Source organism: Phaseolus vulgaris, chromosome 8 (assembly GCF_051622355.1).
Source record: "Phaseolus vulgaris cultivar YP4 chromosome 8, ASM5162235v1, whole genome shotgun sequence".
NCBI lineage: Eukaryota > Viridiplantae > Streptophyta > Magnoliopsida > Fabales > Fabaceae > Phaseolus > Phaseolus vulgaris.
Window position 1 is genome coordinate 57,230,116 of NC_143505.1, and position 21,401 is coordinate 57,251,516.

General features: G+C 29.1%; 1 protein-coding gene across 1 annotated transcript; it reads right to left on the reverse strand.

Annotated features, from left to right (window-relative positions):
• Positions 1 to 9,273: 9,273 nt before the first annotated feature.
• Positions 9,274 to 15,852, reverse strand: LOC137824017 (cucumisin). Its single transcript, XM_068629436.2, has 11 exons — positions 15,833 to 15,852; positions 14,061 to 14,194; positions 13,562 to 13,650; positions 13,231 to 13,322; positions 12,778 to 13,015; positions 12,029 to 12,545; positions 11,852 to 11,949; positions 10,861 to 11,082; positions 10,644 to 10,755; positions 10,347 to 10,560; positions 9,274 to 9,966 (listed from the first exon to the last, which is right to left on the reverse strand). Exons 2-11 carry the CDS (start codon positions 14,145 to 14,147, stop codon positions 9,443 to 9,445), a joined length of 2,193 nt encoding a protein of 730 aa, XP_068485537.1. The 5' UTR covers positions 14,148 to 14,194; positions 15,833 to 15,852; the 3' UTR covers positions 9,274 to 9,442.
• Positions 15,853 to 21,401: the final 5,549 nt, after the last annotated feature.

A 21,401-nucleotide genomic window follows, 5' to 3' on the forward strand; every position in this document is an offset into this window, starting at 1 on the left:
AAATTAATTTGTATTTGCTTATGAATAAATCAGTAGATAGTTCAAATTTATACACATATTTAAATCGGTACATAAATATCCCCAGGTAAACAACATATTTTATCTATAGATCCTAATCTATGTGTAAAAAAACTTAGGTAATTGTACTAGTGATTAGGTTAACTAGATTCTTCATAAAAATCATAGATAATATACAATTTCTTATAGTGATTAGGTCAACTAGATTCTTGATGTACAAGTGGACAATTATTTATTAAGCATTTTATTTTCCTTATCTTCTTTATTAGATTATATATATGATCTCATATTGTAGATTTTTAGTTGTAACTACCTTTTTCAGTTATAATTTTATATCTGCTCTATAATTTTAGAGACCAAAATAATTAGTTACTATTTGATTAAATTAGATAACATTTTATAAACTAAAAAAAACGTAGTTTTTATTTTTAATAAAAATTTATAAAATATTTTTAAATTGGTATCTAAATATGTGCTATATAAATATATTTCTCAATAATGTAAGTGTGTAACAATTCTTGATTGATAAAATATATCATTTTCTTTTCTCTTCTTTCTCTAAATGTTATTTTTTATGAAAATCATTTTTCTTTTATATGGACAACATAGATACCAATTTTGACACACATGATATGTTTAAGCATTTGCTTCTTTCTATTTCTGATAATAATATTGTTGTGCCTACAACTATTAGTGATATTGTTTCTTCGGTTTCTGAAACTGTATTACCATCTAGTTTTCCTGCTACCTACTATTGATTCTTCTACACCATTGCATTTAATTGATACTAATGTCATGCAACACCAACATTCTGATCCACAACCTTCATTTGTTCGAGTTTTTACTCGTCTCAAACAACACCCTTGAAGGACTATCACACTACTTTTTTCTCTTCAAAAGATGTTACTGATCATTCTTCAAGTACTAAATATCCTGTTTAAAACTATCTCTCTTATCATAATTGTTCTCCTACATATTTTTCTTTGTCATAATATTTCTTCTATCCAAGAACCTAAATCATTTAAAGAGGCGATACAACATGATTGTTGGAAAGAAGTTATGCAACATGAACTTGATGCTCTTGAGTCTAATGAAACACGGTTTTTGATGGATTTGCCTCCTAGAAAGAGTCGGTGTAAATGGGTTTTCAAAGCCAAGCATAAACTAGACGACACCATTGATAGGTACAAGGCTCATTTGGTTGCCAAAGGATATACTCAAACCAAAGGTATTTAGTATTTTGAGACTTTCTCTCCGGTAGTTAAAATTACTACCATTCGATTTATTTTGTCTTTACCAAGTGCTAAGGGATGGATTCATCATCAACTAGATGTGAATAATGTTTTTCTTCATGGTGATCTTGTTGTGGGCCTTACTCATTCTCATCCAACGCAAGTTTGTAAACTTAGAAAATCTTTATATTGACTACTCAAAACTAACTTAGACTGTAATACAACTTGATTATGTTCAAAGTACAATTGATCATTCTTTATTTATTCACACAGACAATCATTCTTTCACAACTCTGTTGATATATGTTGACGACATTATGTTGGTTGGCAATAATCTTAAGGAAAACACATCTTTATAACTCATTTAGTATCAAAGACCTTGGTACTCTTCGTTATTTCTTGGGATTTGAGATAAGTTGTTCACCTTCTGGTATTGTTTTCAATCAACGAAAATATTGTTTAGATCTTCTTTCATATAGTGGTTTATTGGCTTGCAAACCTGCCTCTTCTCCCATGGAACCATCTTATCCTCTCTCAGAAAGTGAAGGTTCATTACTTTTGAATCCAGGTGAATATAGAAGATTGATTGGGCGTTTGTTATACCTTACTCGCACTAGGCCTGATGTCAATTTTGCAGTTCATAAACTCAGTCAGTTTATTTGAAATCAACGAGAACCTCATGAGAGCAACTCTTCGTGTATTACGATATAAAGCACTAACTTTACTTGTTTGGGAACTTTAGTGGTTACAATATTTGTGTCATGATTTGCATACTAGTATTACTGAATCTTTTGTTTATTGTGACAATAAATCTGCTATATGCATAACAAAGAATCCAACGTTTTATGAGAGGACAAAACATATTGAATTTGATTGTCATTTCGTTCAGACTAAACTTTAAGAAGGTCTCATTCATTTAATCTCATATTCTTCCTCTAACCAAGTGATTGATATCTTGACCAAACCTCTGCATCCTCGGTTATTTCGTGACAACTTATCCAAGTTGAACATGAAAGATATACATGCTTCAGCTTGTGGGACGCTATTAGATGATAAATATGATCTCATAATATTTTAGATTTTCAATTGTAACTACTTTTTCAATTATAACTGCTCTATCGGGTTTTAACAAGGTATGTCAGGTTGACAACTCTAGAAGTAGTTTTGGAACCTTGTGTGGTTGTATACAACTGAGTCTTGGCAATAGGAACAATTAGGAAAAGGAGGTGCAGATAGTGCAAGGTGCCTTGGTGATCCTATGAAGAATGCTGCATAATTTTGCAATAGTTTTTCTCTTTCTTCCTGTGCTAGATGTTACCTGTACTTTTTGTACGGGTGCGGGTTTTTTTGTATAAGGGTTGGGATACTGCTAAAATATCCCGGTTTATTTAATTTTATTCTTTACTGATAAAAAAACCTGCTCTATTGTAATTGTTCAATCAGTTTATGTTATTTCTTATCTTTTATATTTTTATGTGTTATATAAATATAGTACTTAATAATGTAAATGGGTAACAATTATTGATTAATAAAATATATCATTTTTTTCCTTTTCTCTTTTTTTTGCTTTCTAAATGAGATATATAAAACTAATAGTCCTTTTAAATAATTATTTAAGGGATACTATTGTTGCGTCATTTGAAAGACCAGGGCGGTAGAAAGATTGTGTAGAAGAAAGATTTTTGTAATAAGCAAATTATCACCATAAAGGGAGTTAATTTATAACATCTACTCAATTTGGGATATGAATAAATGTGTTGGATTGTTGGATTTCTGAAATAGAATGTAGGGTATGAAAAATATAAAATTAATGTGTATATTCCAATCATTTCAAGAGTTAAGAATTTATTTACCAGTCCAAGTTATGTTAAAACCCTTAGATGATACACATATGAGAAGAAATGTGATAGAGTACTTCTTCATCTAGTTGATTCTTCATAATGGAAGAATATTGATGATGAGTTTTCCTCATTCGAAAAAGAGTAAAAAAAATCATAGGTTTGGTCTAGCTACAAATGGATTAAATTTATTTGGTAATTTAAATACTAATCATAGTTCATCCTCTATTTTACCAGTTATATACAACTTACCTCTTGGTTTGTACATGAAGCAAAAAATACATGGTGTTGTCTATAATAATCTCTAGTATATGAGAATCAGGAAATGACATAAATTTTTATCTCACTTTATTGATTGAAGATTTAAATTTGTTATGGGACAAAAAATAATTGAATTAGCGGTCAAAGATTAGTGTGGGCCAAACTGCAAGCACTATTAGAGACAACACCACCCACACTACAACGATCCAACAATAACTCTAAGATATTATAATGGACCAAAAACACTCTGAGCCCACACTAGCAGTTTTAAAAATAATAAATTACTAGGCTTTGAGTGTATTTTGGAGAGTTTAGCAAACCGTCTGTTAGTTATTTTCATTTTTTCACGAAAGAATAAATCCTTCACCTCTTACTTCAGAGCACCCACAAGTTCAATCTTTTCCATTTTTCATCTTTTTTTCTCAAACCAAACTCGCAATGTTAAATCTTCCCTTTTTTTCACTCTTTCTTCTAAGCAAACCCTAGATCATCTTCTTCATTTTTGGCCTTCCTATGCGAGCTAAAATCTTCTCCTCTTTTTCGTTTTAGGCGCGAGTTAGAATCTTCTCCCTTTTTCTCCTTTTTCTTCAGAGCAAACTTGATGACTTTTTACGACAAGTGCACCGTGTTTGTCAAAAGTAATAATTGTCCCTAAGGACGGATATCGATCCCACAAGGAACAGTGAATTATCGAGTACAATAATCGCTAAATATAAAAACAGAACAATTAAAAGAGTTTTGAATTAATTGTGTTGGCACTGATCAATAAGAAAACAAACAAAGAATTAGTTGCTTCAATTGGAAAAATAAGGATTAGTTTCATCTCTCTCACTCTCAAGTATTTTGATTAGCATGTCAATATTAAGTTCTTTGATTGAAATTGATGCCCATATAAAAATCATTTATATTGATTCCTCGCATATAAAATCCTTAAGAATGTCCCCTAACTATGGATCCCTCGCATAATTATAAGAACAACTTAGAACGAAGCTCAGACGTTTAATAGCAATTAACATTTCAAGTCTATTCCTAGCACTCAAATATGTTAAGTATTGTTGTTTAGGTCCAAACCCTAAAAATACCTCCCGGTCATATTTAAGATTCTCAATTTGTCACGGAAAATTAAAAGTAAAACAACAATACCAATAATCAATCAAGAACTGAATATTAATATATAAAATATCACCTCAATACATAAGAGTTTGAGCAGATTACTCTCAATCCCAAAGGGTAGAATTAGCCACGCATACTTCTATCACCTTCCATTCTCCCAATTGGGTTACAACTCACTCTATGGTGTTTTCCTCTCAATCTGGCACACTAAAGTTGAGCCTCTAGCCCTCTATTTATCCTAGTTTTCTAGGGTTAGGTTGTTTATTGTGTCGCGCTAATGGGCTAAATGATAAAACATAAAAAAGGCCCAATCTTCCTTTGCATCTTTTTCCATTCTGGGACCTTCTATCTTTATCTTTTTAGCTCAAATCATTCATCTTTAATCCAAATCTCCAATCTTCCTTAGAAATCCGCAATTAACACCAAATTTGGGAATAAAATACTCTTATTCAAATAAAGATCATAAAAAATGTAAGAAGGTATAAATTCATAAATTAGGGATTATTTTATATGTAAATTAGCAATAAATCCTCATAAGTGCCTATATTTTAATATGAAATATTACTGAAATTAGACACTTATCAAAACTCTACACCTTTTCTTCGTTTTTGGCCAAACTATTTGTTCCTACCACGATTATCTAATCAAGCAGTTGTTAAAACCTCAATTTCTTCTTGTCCCCATCGTTGTTGCACGAATTTATTTGTTTTGGTAGTGAGTGAGCTAGTGAGGCTACATAATCGATTCCAGTCTTCAAAATTGGGAGGATGATGTTGAATTTTTGTATTGGCTTCGATTCTTTGCAGCTTAACCTCTAAGGTTAAAAGGTTAGTTGATTTTGGTTTCAGTGAGTTCATTGTTGATTCAGCGTTTTATTTTTAATTTTTGCGTTTTTCTGTGTTTGGTTGAGGCGGTGCAGGGGTTGTATGAGGATTGTTGTTTGGAATTGGAAGTTGTGTTGGAAGTGTTATAAAGGTTAGTTTTTAGCAAGTTAGTTTTAGGAATCAAAAGTAGTTTGTAATATTTTAAAAAATTTGCATGTCGAAGAATGAATTAGATGGAGTAACTGAAATTGTTGTGATGCATTGCAATTTAACATTATAGCAATATGCACAGTCTTGGTTCTTTTTTCTTGTTACTTTCATCATTTTTCTCCAATTTTGTTGAATCCTTCATGCAATTCCTCGTGTACTTTCAAATGAAAATATGTTTATAATATTATTTTTATAATATTGAATATTAAATATGCTTATTGTAGAAAAATTGAAACATTGAAAGAAAATAATATATCTTTTACATTGTATAAATGTAAAAGTTAGACATTGTATAAATGTAATGCATGTAGAGAAAGACATGTGTGATAAATTAATTGGTGCACTTCTTAACACTAAAGGGAAGTCAAATGATGGTGTGAATGCTTGTTTCAATTTGATTGAAATGAAGATGCAAGAGGATTTGGTACCAAGAAAGGTAGGTAAGCACAAATATTTGTCTCCATCATCTTACACTTTGTCTAAAAAAAGGGAGAAAATAAGTTTGTGCCAATTCTAAAAGAAGTGAAGGTACCACAAAAATACTCTTCAAATTTTAAGAGTATTGCATTTGTACAAAATATAAAGCTAGTTGACTTAAAGTTTCATGATTGTCACATTTTAATGCAATAATTATTGATTGTGGTTATTAGTGGAATCTTACCCAAAAAGATTAGACATATGATTACTTTTTAACAAGTATACCAATGTGTTCATTGCAAGTAGTAAATGGGATAGAAGTCCAAGTATCAAATATACAAAGATTTGTTATATAATTATTTAATCATAAAGAAAATTAACTATAGGACGTTTTGAATTTGAGAGAAAAATAAAGGTAACATTTATATTTTATAAAGGTAAGAAAAAATTAAGATTTTTGGATTTTGGAAAGAAAAAGACTAATACCCTTTCCCATGTCATTCATTTTTCCCAACTTCAACTATACAAAATTATAATATACAAAATTATAATTTGATTATTTGGTGAGAAAATACCAAGATTACTTCTAGAAGATCAAATTGGTCCTTCGGTGAAGTTTACCAAGAAACCAACATTAAGGTCAATGACTTACAACTAGCTTAGTAAAAACATTAGTACAAAATCATGATTTCATTAGTTAGACCAAACAAACATTAAGAAAATAGTAAATTTTTTTACTAAATAATGCTAGAAAAAAGAAGATAAATTACATGATTTGGACAACTACATCAACATTTATCAATAGAGTGCTTAACCGCTCATGGCTTAACACTTAGTCTAACATTAAAAGAAAATACTACAAAATTAAGAGCATAATGTGGTGCTTAGGTTTTGGGCTACTACCTTCGGGGTACAAGGTTGTATACAAAAGATTGGGTTTTGCTTGTTGCCTTAGTCCTTAATTTATAACATTTAAAGTTAAGTTTTTTTCTTCACAACATGCTCACAATGTGTCTCTTAAGGTCAAGTGGTAGTAGATGTGACGATAACAAAGTGTTCACGTAATTCTAATAATTATTGAATTAAGTGTGCATGACACGTGCCTATCAATTAAGTGTCATCAATTAAGTTGATGATGGATCTTCTTCTTCCTGTCTGTCAAAGCCTCAACACCTGATTGATTCCTCCTCTTGATTTCACGGTGATAAAATGTTTGACTATTTGGTTTCCAACATCTCTCAGGGAAGAAGATTGATAGGACTTCAGTAAGTTATAGTTTGCAAGGTAGCTCTGTTTCTAAGTTCTTCAAAGCCTTCAATGCCCTTGGGACCATTGCCTTTTCATTTGGTGATGCAATGCTACCAGAAATACAGGTATCCATTACTTTCAAGTCTCTTACATGGTTACACGTGTTCTTTTGCCTTTCAATTGTAAACAATGTTTTAGTTTGCGGTTGTGTTCTCATCATGATCCTTGATGTTGTAGTAGTTGAAACAGCAAGCACAAACAGTTCTTTAAAACCTTGATTGTAAATAGTCACTAAGCCTTTTGTGTATTCCTTTTCCAGAATACGGTGAGAGAACCTGCTAAGAGTCATTGTGTTGACTTACTGGCAATTGGCCTTCTCTGGATACTGGGCTTTTAGATCAGAAGTCCAACCTTATATTTTAGCTTCACTGATAGGGGTAGATAAGCATGCATCATTTCTAATAACTCTAAACTTGGCCTTTACATGGGACCATTCAATATTTTAGTAGCTACCTAGTTTTCAATAGTGGCTATCTTGAGTTGCATTGGTGAAGTCAGATTCATAGTGGAAGAAGATATTAAGAACGACAACTTCTTCCATGATATGTGAGAATTTTGGGCTGCCCCAAACATTGTTTTCACCTTTTTTTATCTTTGGGTAAGTTGTACTTTTATCATACATTTTTTTTCCAAATCAGCAACTATAAAGTTATACACGCCATACCTCAGCAGTTTTAGAGTATACATGTATACTTCATGATCTTTATCCCGCTTGAAAGATTAAGAAACATTATGGTTGGTCATAATTTCATTAAAGTGCTGATGAAGAGATTGGTCATGCACCGTGTTTTCTGGAGCTTTCTTGTCATACATAATTCATTTTTCTCCTATTTCTTTACCCACCATCAATTACATTACATTTATCAGGAATACATTTATTAGGAAGAATAAAGTTTCTTTCACACTGCAACTAATAAAAATAAATATTCTATAAAATATTCTATTATAAGAAAATAATAATTTATTTAACTGTTATGAATGTAACAGAGGTACCATTGTTCTTTGTTGAATGGGAGAAGGACATCTCTTTCTAGCCCAAACCTTATTTCATTTCCATACAATCACATTTATATAAACACTCCATATTTTAATACCTAAATAGATAATAAGAGATGTAATATCTTCAATTTCAATTTATATTAAAATTTCTAAATTTTAATGGCAGTAACATTATAGATTTATGCATTCTATTGATTTATTGTTCACAGCATTTTTAGTTGTATTTATCTGAATTTATTGTAGCAAAGAAGAGGTTGAAAAATAATTTACTTTTTAGATTTATATTTTTAATTATGGTACATGTTTATATTGTAGGTTTCTCATAAAAGGAAGTGTGCCAACTAATAGAATACATTTTGGACATGAGAAACATATGTGATCGTTAAAGAATATAATGTGGGTGAAAATGACTTTTATCCTATTTTGTGTTTTGTAAATAATGTTAGGTTTTCATTTGTAGTACTTAACAACACTATTCGTCTTTCAAATGTGTCTACTTGATATATTTTTTTGTATAAATTTTAATTTAGTTATATATATGTATAACATGTTAATTGATGACTGTTATATCTATTTATTTGTTTTATTTATTGAAAAAGTACTTTAACAAACATAAATAAATAATATAATGTGACGTTTTTAACTGTCAGTATTACAATAAAATTGAAAAAAAAATAATACTTCATTTCATTTGACATAATTTTAATTTTTTCAAAATCAGTAAAATCTTCACTTTAAGTTGTGATTACACTCACAATTTGGAGCTCTAAAGATATTAAGTAAATCAAACTCATTTCATCAATCTCCTTTCTTCTTTAGTTTTAATTGAATTAAAAAAAAATATTTTTTAAAAATTTATTATTTGGTAATTACTACATTTTCCGTTATCTCAAGACTTATGGATGTCTCCAATATATAGTGACATTTATATTAGTAAGAAGGATAGACTCTTATCTCGTCTCAATAGCTAATGATAATGAATGTACGCATACAATATAATAACGACATATAAATTACTCAGAAGGAAGGAGTAGTAGAAAATACTTTGGATAAAGTAATTATTATCTTGATTTTATTTTTGACTTACATAGCACTTTATCACAAGTTATGTGGCTTACAACACACCCAAAATATTTATTCACTAAACTTCAATAGGAAGAAAAAAAAGAGAAACAAACAACAAACTACACCATCATTGCCATTCACGTTGGTGATAGAGAATTTATGGAACATAAACGACAATGGGGCTCCTTACCTGATGAGTGCCATCATCCCAAGTCAAAGGAAAAGAAACCAAGTTTGCATTAATGGTTCCTTGAATCCTAAGGGTGAAGGACAACCTCTGACCCACAGATGTGAAGGTCAAAACATTTGGTACTGCTTGAATGCTTAAAGAAGATGGATTTCCAGATACTGTTGCCCTATATGTGGATCTAGCTGATCCAACATTAGTAACAGTTCTACCAAAAGTGACATTGTTTTTCTTTGAGAGAGCGGTTGATAGAGCAAAAGATGGGAGGTTAAGGTTGAAAACAGATCCTCTATTTGCTGATGTACAAGTGTTGTTATCTCCTGTAATTGTTTGCAGCGTTGATGTATTATAACCTTGTCCACACAAAAAATTAACATAATCATTCGGACCAGCATCATAAACTAGTCCAGGATTTACTGCCTTCAAAGGATTAATTTGCCCCGCACCGTAAGCAAATTCAGCATCCGGATTAAGTGCAGGATTCAGAGGGGTAGCTGTAAATGATAAACCAACAAATTTGGTCGTAAAAATATATATACTTGGCCATTAAGATATACCATAAAATAATTGAACTTAATCTAGTTTTTCCCAACACAAATGTACATTAGGGTGGTAATGCATAAGGTTTTAGGTTATCATATTTAAGGAAATGAGTTACTCATGATCTCACAACAAAAATAAAAGTTCTATATCTATATACGTGTAAATGAAATCATATGTGTGTATTCAAATTAAAAACCCAAACAATAACCCAGGTGAGGAAAGAAAAGAAAGAATTAGTTTTTTAAATTAACCATGATGGGTTCTTGAATTGAGAGATAAGAAAAGGGCATAAAATGAGTTTAGCATGCTTGGATTGGAATGAGACTATTACCAGTTGTCATTAATGCGGATTTAAGTACAGCAGGAGACCAGCTGGGATGAAAAGATTTGACGTAAACAGTTGTTGCAGTAACATGAGGGCATGCCATTGAAGTTCCAGATAATATATTGAAATACGAAACTCTACTATCTCCATTAACTCTAGAAATAGGAGAAAGTGTAGACCATGCAGCCAGAATGTCAACTCCTGGAGCTGCTATGTCAGGCTGTACCATCAAGAGATAACTTATATATAAGCAAATGAGCTTGAATTGGTTGGATTGATTGTATATTGTACCATGAAGTTTACCTTAAGAATGTTTGGAGTGATCGTATTTGGACCTCTTGATGAGAAAGGAGCAATGTAAGGGGCTGCTGAGTCTATTCCTTCGTAACTCTTGGATATGATAGCTGTTGGATTACTACAGATCGATGACATGACATATAAATCATTTTATTCAAGACTAATTGAGCAAAATTTTATAGCACTTATGTATGATATTTATGTGTTGATGAAAAGTTTGTACCTTGTTGACTTTAAATAATTATATACGGATTGCCCATCACTTGAGCTAATGTGAACTTCTGGCAATGCAAATACACCTGCAACAACTAAAGGCAATGTACTGCGGAATATGACACCAGCAGCTCCAGAAGCAAATCCCACACGTACAGAAGAAGCATAGCCATCACACAAAACAATTTTCCCTCTCACCAAAGCTCCATTCAAGGAATTGTTAGTGCACAACCTAAGCAATGCTAAGGTTAGTATGGAGTTTTGAATTGTAATAGAAAGATTAGAAACAAATTACCAAATAATATGTCTAAATTGCTAATTTCTTTAATTATTTATAAAATTCAATTATTTAATCACCAAAGCTCCATTTAAAAAACTATCAATGCACGTACTAAAGCAATGCTAATGTTAGAATGGAGTTTTGAATTGTAATAGAAAGATTAGAAACAAATTACCAAATAATAAGGCTAAATTACTTTGCTAATTCCTTTAATTATTTATAAAATTTAATTTCCTTCTCAATATATTACAAAAAAAATAATTAAATAAAAATTAATTTTAAAAATAAAATTAATTAATCATTATATTAACTAAATTAAATATTATTTTAAAATTTAAAAAAAAATTAATATATAAAATAATTTTTATTATTTATAAATAATTTTTAAATTGATATCTACTTAACTATCAACTAATTAGATTCTAATATAGTAATAATATATCAGAAGAATTAGTAAAGGTTTATAATTTTATTATATTTAAAAATCAAACTTGAATTTTTTAAAATACAATTTATTATAGTGACCTTTTTCTATAATTTTTAATTTATATATATATTTTAAATAAATTATAATATTATTATAGTGATAAATGTTTAAAAAATCTACACTATTTTGTAAAATTAAATTTTTAACCATTAATTCAATATTGCTTCTTTAACTGCGTCAACTTCATTAGATGGAAAAGAAACATTGGAATTTATAGAAAAATAATGTTGGTACCGTGATGTGGAACTATTAAATCCAGGAGCTGGTACATCTCCATCATAAATTATAGGGTAACCATTCTGTGGTGGACTAAATGTGTTCCCTGAAATTCCCTGGATATGTTGAGAGAAATCTTTTGTTACTTTTTTAATATTTTAAAAAATAAGTAAAAGAATTTAAAGGGATAATTACCCGGATGATCTGGCCATTGCCCAGTTTGAGATCAGTTAAAAACTTTCTGTCTATAGTGGTGGCAGCCACAGAAATGTACCAGGGTGCAACATCCGCCATTGTGGAAGGATTTGGACCCGAATTGCCTGCAGATTTAGAAGTTAATATGCCCCTCCTCATTGCATGGAAAGCTCCTATTGCATGTACATCTTCAAAATAGTTCAAGTGTTTGACGGTTGATCCCACTGAAACAGAAAGAATATCAACACCATCCGAGATGGCTGCATCATATGCTGCAAGAATGTCAACACTTTGACAACCCCCTGTCCAACAAACTTTATACACAGCAATGCGTGCTGATGGAACTCCTCCTCTTGCTGTTCCTAAGCCAAGCCCAAACAGATTTGCATTGGGAACAAGGTTTCCAGCAGCAATGGATGCACAGTGAGATCCGTGACCATTGTTATCAGTTGGAGATATGATGTCCCCTGGGAGGAACCCACCTCCAATGCGAAAATGTTTTGCTCCAATTACTTTGCTACAAACAAATCATGAAGCAAGCATTCAGAGATAAGTAATTTAATGGTTACTTTTACCTTTTAATAATTATTACTTTGAAAATTTTATTACTTAAGTTTAGGTGTATATGTTTGGATCCAAGTTGATTTACTACTGAGGTGGATGTTGTTGACATTTGACATGAAAAAATTTTAAATGTGAGTTTAAAAATTGAAACCAGACATGTTGTTTATGTATATAAGAAACATTACTTATTGCAAGTGAAGTTATAGCATGTTCCCTTCCATTTCTGTGGTGGTGGACCAAAGCCTCCACCAGTAAAGCTATTGGCATTAGAAATCCAAATTCCACTATCGATTACTCCAACAATTGTGTTACTTTCTTCATTTGTTCTTGGGACATTTTCAGGGAAGTTAAGGAAGTTCCAGGACCTTGATGTTTCCACATTGTGGACTCTATCTGGAATAACAGATACCACACCATCCATTCCTGTCAAAATATTCCAAATTTTCACAAATCATAATCAATCATATTAATGTAGGAATATGACAGGAATCAAAACCAAAAATATATTTATGAATAAAGCAAAAAGCTGATGAAAATGTGGTCTGAGCTAATAGACACATATGTATAATTGGAATTTTTTAAGTGCTCTTTTTATTAATATATTTTAGTTCTTTTTTTTGGAAAAAAAAAAGAATTACCTTTCATTCTTTCTGATTCTTCTTTGGTTAGTCTCGCCACAAATCCATTGAAACTCTTGTAGCGGTGCAACAAAGTATCTGATGCAAATTTGCTGGATGGATGTACATTTCATATGGAATTTTAATAGTTAGTTAAAAAATTCCATATTCTTGATTGATAATAGGTTTAAAATAAAAGAATTGTTCTCTTTTTAGAGCAATTTATTTCATTGTTTTTCTTTTCACTCCTCCAAAATAGCATTTAAGTCAAACACGATTCTTTGTATTTGAAAATGTTAGACATACAATGTTAAGTGAGTTGAGTAGAAACAATTAAGGCTTATATATGAACCTGCCGAGGACACTTTGAACCATCCTGGTGTGAAATGATTCTGTTATTTCCATGCCCTTTGGATATTCTCCCATGTAGACTATGTAAGTCTGTAGTATGAACAAGATAAATTAAAAAGAAATTTAAACTAAGTGAATTTCACATTGATGCTTAAACATTGAAAATATTATATTCAACCTTGGGGTTAATTTGTTCATTTTGAATATAATCCAAATTCTTATTAACTTAAATGTAATCCAATATTTTCCTTAAAAAAATATGCATTATTAGATTTATTTAAAAACATCATAAAAGGATAAAAACCTAAGAGTAATTTATGAAAAGATATAACCTCTCACAGATAGAAGGAATGTGAAAATTAGTTGAGGAAAAAAATAAATTACAAAGTGAAATATTATACAAAAGAGATACCTCAAGTATACGTTTGCAAAAAGTATATTTTTGTAATACAAACAATTTCAATTGCTACGTCAAACAATATTGAATATATATTATTTACCTTTCGATCATCTTTAGAAAATGAGGAAGTCAACAGCAGGATGCATGTAAGGATTTGAAGAAGATGCGACAAACCTAAAGACTTCATCTTTCGGAACAGTAATCTTGATGAATGTGTTTTAAAGCTCTTTCAACCTGTAAGTAAATTTAATTTATTATGTTAAGTATATATTTAAAACTTATTATGTTAAATATATATTTGAAACTCACAACACAACACTAAAATTTGATATTGGAAATGGTAAATAGAAGTATATATACATAATAAATTGAGAATGAAAACAGTAACAAAGTAGATTAGCAATAAGAACATCATTTTAATCTGCACAACAAAGTGGATTGGGTAGCTTTACAATGTACTTAAAAGGTTGGTTTTGTGTTTTATTTATTTATTTGCAGATTACTGTTATTTTATCAATTCTGGTGGTTGAAGTTGAATTGGATAGATTAATGAATGTGTGCAATCTATTATTTTCTTTGAAAAATTGTTCTTTAAAGAATTTTAGTTATCAAATTTTAAACTATTGTAAATTTTGTCTGTCCATAATTTCATGTATGTTAAATTTCAAATGACATTACCATTTCACAATGGTTTTAAATTATTACTAAATGAGGTCTTCAATGCACCGTGTATGCTGGTCACATAGGCATACAGTCAACTATGCCATCAAATTTACTTCCTAGTATATATTGTGTGTTGTTTAATTCTGTTCAATTTTGTTAATCACATGCAGACAAATAAACATTAATAGTGTCAACTAATAATAATGATGTAGTTGATTGAGAAATATGATATTAGTAGTCTTTGTAAAATGGTTGAAATATTTAATACTATAAATTTATTCGATTTGTTTATTATCGATAAAAAATATATTATTAAATGTATATGTTTAAAATTAAATTTAATACATTGACAATTTTTAACGGAAAGATATTAAGTTTTATTTTTTTCTTGCTTTTGTAATTATCTTCAACTTACTCCCCAACACCAAAGTGACAACCATTTACCTTTTGAAATTCATCTATTTCCAAATCATTGCATTGTGAAAGTTATATAGTGAAAGTTATAGGATGAATTCAAGTTAATTATTATTTTCAAAGAAAAGTGTGCATTGGCAATGTTAAGGTGATAACTATACAAAAGAGTCCTTTGTTGTTTTTATGTGACTGAGAGAAGAAGTTGTGTAGGAAGCCAAAATAAGAGAGTTCCTCATTGCTTCATTTTCTGTATAAGATTAATGTTTTATAAAAAAAAAAATCAATAAATGAATAGGAATACACAAATAATGGAGTATCAGTTTATATTAAGAGGGAACCACTCGCAATAAAGTAATAAAATAATTAAAAATAAACCAATAAAAGTAATTAGGGATGATATTGATGCTTAATATTTACTCAAATTAAGAGAAAGTTATTATATATAATTACAAATTTATAACAAGATAATTATGCCGAAAAGTTAAATAACTTTGTATTAATTAATTTAAATACTGAATAAATAATAAATATATTCTACTGTTTTAGGTCACTTTTTCAAGTCAAAACACTGACTGAACCTAATTGCATGGTCTGAAAAAAAAAAAATACAATTTGATAAAGTTTGGTTGACTGGTTTATAATTCAGTGGGTTTTAAATTTTGAAATTGAGGTATAAATGAAACAATAGAAATAGAGCATTGTTATATATATAAGCAGAGAACAGAAGCAGTAGAAAAATATTAGGAGAAAGAGTTATAAATGAATAATGGAAACAGGAAGAGATGAGAGACATACTCAACTTAGTAGAACATATCTTGAGTAAAGGATGTCAATACACACACTCTATCTTACCTTTATAGCCACTTGATTGGACGGTTTCATGTTCCACGTTTTGCACATTTAATTTTCAAGGACAAAAATTAATTTGATTGAATTTTTAAAAGAAAAACTATACACTCCAATAGAAATTGGAGTTTCATAATATAACTATACTTCTTTATATTAAGGATTTTTTTTTTTAAATATTCATTTAGAAGATAATATTTTTAACTGTGTAATGTATTGAATATTTTTTTCTAAAATATGTTTAAAAAAAATAAAGAAATACTGGATCTGGAATTATACTTTCTATTGAAGTTGGAATAATTTATGTCAACATTTGATGTAATGTTTTTAACACATGAAACAAGAATTACTATGTACAACTCAATTCTTAATCTGAAATAGCACTTAATTAAAACATTGAGAACCCAATTTAAGGTTTTTTAAGAATTTACTTATGAAATATTTTAGTAATAAAATTTGGTTGAATATTTTAATATTTTAAATACCTCCTTTAATATTTGCAATACATGAAAGGTAATTTTGTTTTTTTATAAAGATTGACTATCGAACTCCCTTTTATTTATATTTTTTTATTATTAATAAAAAAAATATAAAAGTAGTTTTCACACACTTGTAAGAGGACATTAGGGATAAGTGTTTGAAGTCCGCAAAGTATTGGTTGAGAAGAAATTAAATAAAGATAAATAATTTAAATTAATTTCTATAGTTAGAAAAGATAAAAGTGAAAATAATTTTTAAATTTTTTGAAATGATGTACAGTTCTTTCTTATTTTTAATTTTCTTCTTTAGCAAAGAAGTATAAAAAAATTATGTTATTCTCGTCATTATAAAAACAACATCAAATTAACTTATGAATAAACATCAAATTTAATTAATCAAATTTGTTTATAAATATTAGTTGAATTACTATTAAATTCTAATGTGATACAAAAGATTAATTTTTTTAAAAAAAAACTTTAAAATAACAATATTGAATAAATATTTACATCAGTGTAAGATCAGCATCCGTTTAACAATCCCACATCATGGAGTCATAAGCCTTCTCATAATTTACCTTAAAAAAGACACAATTTTTCTTCTTCTTTTTCATCTCATCTAGAACTTCGTTGGACACAAGAATGCTATCCATTAGCACCCTTCCTTCAAGGAAAGTAGGTTGGCTAAAATCGATGACTTTACTAATCACTTTTTTCAGTCTCAGAGACAAAATCTTTGATACAATTTTGTTCACACACCCTACCAATGAAATGAGTTTGAAATCACTAAGTTGTTGCGAATTATCTGACTTAATAATCAAACATATAAATGAAGTGTTTTACCCCTTAGGCCATTTACATCTGACTGCAAAATCATTCATAGCCGATAGAATATCCTCCTTTAGACAGTCGCAACAAAAGTTAATGAAACTGAAGTTAAAAGCATCTGAACCAAGGCTCTTCAAACTATCACAATCCAAACTGTAGTCTTAACTTCCTCTTTAGAGAAAGCTCTTACCAACAACGCATTGTCATCACTAGAGATAGAATTAAAACAGGCATTGTCCAACCTAACCTGAGGCCTAGAAACCCCATAGAACTTGGCTTTGAAAAAATCTCTGACCTTTGCCTTAACCACCTCTTTATCTTCGCACCACTGATTGTTCTCAAGAATGTCATTGATCCCGTTCCTCGCTCTCCTCCACTTCACGATCGAATGAAAGAATTTTGTGTTTAAATCGCCTTGTTTCAGCCATTTAAGACAACCTCTTTATTGCAAAACAACTTCTTGTTTGAAAAATTTTCCACTTTGTTTTGCTAACAAGAGTCTCCTTACCTCCCTCCCAGGCTCATCTAGATCACTTTCATAATCTCTTGCATTCAGCTCTTGAATTTTCTTTTGCAGATCTTTCCCTACTTGGTTAACATTCTCGAAAATATCTCTATTCCAGATTTTCAAATCTGATTTCAAATTTTTCAACTTTTCTTTTAAAACGAACAACCCTTCACCTTGCACCTCACAGCTATGTCATTTGAAAATAATTTCTTCTCCACATCGTAATAATCCCTCCTATATTAGTAACAACACCATTTTTAATAAAAGTTAATAGTTACATTACATCTATAATCTAGTATCGAGTTTACATTAAACATATAAGAATCTATCCATACATTAAAAAAGTCTATTAAAATAATATAAATAACTTAATTTTTCTTAGATAAATATTATCCTTTTATTATACATTTATTCATTTAACTTTTAAGTATGAAAGTGTCTTATGTACTACACGCTTGGAAATAAATTTTGAATGAATAAAGAATATAAAAATTTGCAGATAAATTGCAAACCAATATTCTTTATTTCATTATAAATTATATCGTTTTAAACTTTATCCTTTTAAAATATTATTTTTTAATAAAAAATACAATCAAAATTTATTAAAAGTCCTTAAAATCTTTAGATTAAACTTAGTTATTTATAAATTATTTTTAATAAAAATTCAAAGGTAAAAATCTCACAATAACATTTATAAACATTTTTAAATTTTTAGGTCAATTCATACACAATAATTTATAAGTAATATGTATGTAATTACCTACGAATCTCGTCTATATGTAATTACATGTGAATTATATGTAATTACATGTGAATGTGGTTGATAGTTTATTATGTATGGATGAAATTTATAGATAAATTATGTACAAATGAGATTTATATATAAATATGTGGATGAGATTTGTAGGTAATTATTGACCTGACTTCTTACCTTCTAACCTCATCCATCTAAATAAACAAAAACTCTCGTCTTCACACCAAATCTAATATTCCAACTTATAAGGAAGAACTAAGTGATAGAACTTTATAGAACTAAGTGGTAGAACTTTTGCTTCAAATATATCCCCAACATACTATTGCACTCTATCATACCACATTATTTGGATAAATGTATTATAGAAAAACCTTCTTACATATTGGAAATCCCACATCGACTAGAGATAAGGACATTTCATAATATATAAATGGGTGCAAACCTCACCCCTATGAGCCGGTTTTATGGGGTTGAGTTAGGCTTAAAGTCCAATTCTTAACATGGTATCAGAGCCATTTCGAGCCTATCCTAGCGAGTATTTGTTGGGTTTATCAGTCGACCCGCTATCGGGCCGTTACTGGACCACCCATAACATATATCTCCACGCACGAGTTGGTAGCCTCGACGTGAGGGGGTATGAGCCGGTTTTATGGGGTTGAGTTAGGCTTAAAGTCCAATTCTTAACATTACATACTCTAATTCATTACATTTAAGATACCTATTAACCATGCTAGTCCTACATAACACATTCTTATTTTCTATTATATAAAAAAAAAACCTCCCTAATAACTTCAAATATGATTTCCAATAATGTACCTTTATACAAACAATTTATATAGATCACCACATTCAAGAAAAGAAAATAAAAATAAATAAAGAAAAAGAGAAAACACAGGGAAACCTCTAAAAAGATACCATATCAACCAAGTATAACTCATTAAATAGAAACCAATTTTAATGATAAAAATTATTAATTTTTATATTGACTAAATTATATACTATTTTTAAAAATAAAAAATATGTTGGATTGTTGGATTTATGAAATAATGTAGGGTATGAAAAATATAAAATTAATGTGTATAATGGTTGGAAAATATAAAAGATGTGATATTCAAAATTGGTAGTTGAGGTGATTTTAAATATAACATGTGTTAAATTCGATAAAGCTGGATACTCCATCGTTTATGAAGAAGGCCAGAGTATAGGACACACCACTCATGTTGAAACCGACGTATACATGCATAATGTTTATGAAAAAAACAAATCCATCTTTTACAGAATACAGCATGAATTTCTATAAAATGAATTGATGTAAATATTAAAAATAGATTTTACACAATATATCTAAATAAAATTTTGTTTTGATAATAATAAATTATAGCAATGATCAATTATGTAATTAATTAAGATAATTTTCAAAATTCTTTGTAAGAAAAAAGACAGTAAAATAAATTACTAAATAAAAACAAATTTTATATACCAAACTAATTAATTACTATTTAATTAAATTAAAGATTATTTTATAAATTAAGAAAATTATTAATATTTAAAATAATTTCTATTATTAATAAAAAATTATGAAATAATTTTTAAATTAATATTTAATGATTAACTACCAAAATTTTAACTACTTACTATTTTATATTCTAAATTAATCTCTATTAATCTTTTAGACACTAATTTAAAATTAGTAGTTAAGATCTAAATATCTAATTTAGATATTAATTTATAAATTATTTTCAAATTTTTATTAATAATAGAAATTATTTTAGATATCAATAATTTTTTTAATATCTAAATTAGTATATATTTTAACCAATATAGTTAATATAATGATTAATTATTTTTTATCTCTAAATTTAATTATGATTTAATAATTTTTTTTCACGAAATTCAGGAAAAGCAAGTGAAACTCTGTTTTATAATATATAATATACCCATTTTGAAAATAAAGAAAAAGTAAAAGCACGTTGTCATAAATTAAAAATACAATACATTTCTAATTTTTTGTTGGCATATTTTTATGGTGATAAATACAATTTTCTTTTACACGATCAAATTTTTTTTTTGTTTCAATCTCCACCCCATCTGTTCCTTCTGATAAGAGGATAAGATACTTGGATTGTGATATCATATTTAAGCACCAGCATCACATGTTTTTTTGTCTTCCCCGCCCCCACTGTTTTGTGTGGTTTGATTTGTCAGTGCTTCACATGTTTGTTGTTCTGTTATTCACATATTTTAACTTTTACTTCATCTCTTTAATTTATCTTTGGACTGGAAGAAGTATTTAAGAGAATAGATACATGAAGAACAATGTAGAAAAACAAATAAGGATAAAAAATATTTATTCAAGCGATTAAATGGTTTCTTTAATTTTTCTTTACCAATAAGAAGATTGGTAAACAGTATAACCCCACGTATATACTCGCTTGTGTCTATGAGCAAACCAGTGAATCTAAATCGAGAATATTTATGTGTTTTCATCTTTGTAAATAGTAAATAGTTTGAACCAAACTTAACATTAGTTAAAAGGGTTTTTTTATGCTTTAAAATTTCTGGTTTATTATTATTTTTTAAACTTAAACCATGGTTCATACTTGTGAGGATTGAAGGAAGAGATATAGTGGAAGATATGATTAAGAATGGAGGAAGTGGAATAGATGATAAATGTTGGCAATGGTGAGTGTCTGAAGAGGAAGTTGGTGAGACCTGTTGGAAAAAACGGGTAATTTTCCCACTAAAACAGAACTCTAATAGAGCTACCCGATAAATAATATTGAATAAATAAAGCGGAATAATAAAATAGATAAAGAGGAAAAACACACTAGAAAATTGTTAACGGAGTTCGGCCAATTTAGCCTAATCTCCGAGCACAGCTTAAACAACCCACTTTTATTATTATGGGAGAAGATATTACAAATTGGTATATCTAACAGTGAAGGAGAAGAG

Excerpts from the sequence above, each read along its gene's own strand:
- LOC137824017 (XM_068629436.2), bottom strand. The coding sequence starts at position 14,147 with ATGAAGTCTTTAGGTTTGTCGCATCTTCTTCAAATCCTTACATGCATC. Across the intron at positions 10,561-10,643 it reads TCACTCCAAACATTCTTAAG|CCTGACATAGCAGCTCCAGG; the intron begins GTAAACTTCATG and ends TTGATGGTACAG. Across the intron at positions 9,967-10,346 it reads ATCCGCATTAATGACAACTG|CTACCCCTCTGAATCCTGCA; the intron begins GTAATAGTCTCA and ends TATCATTTACAG.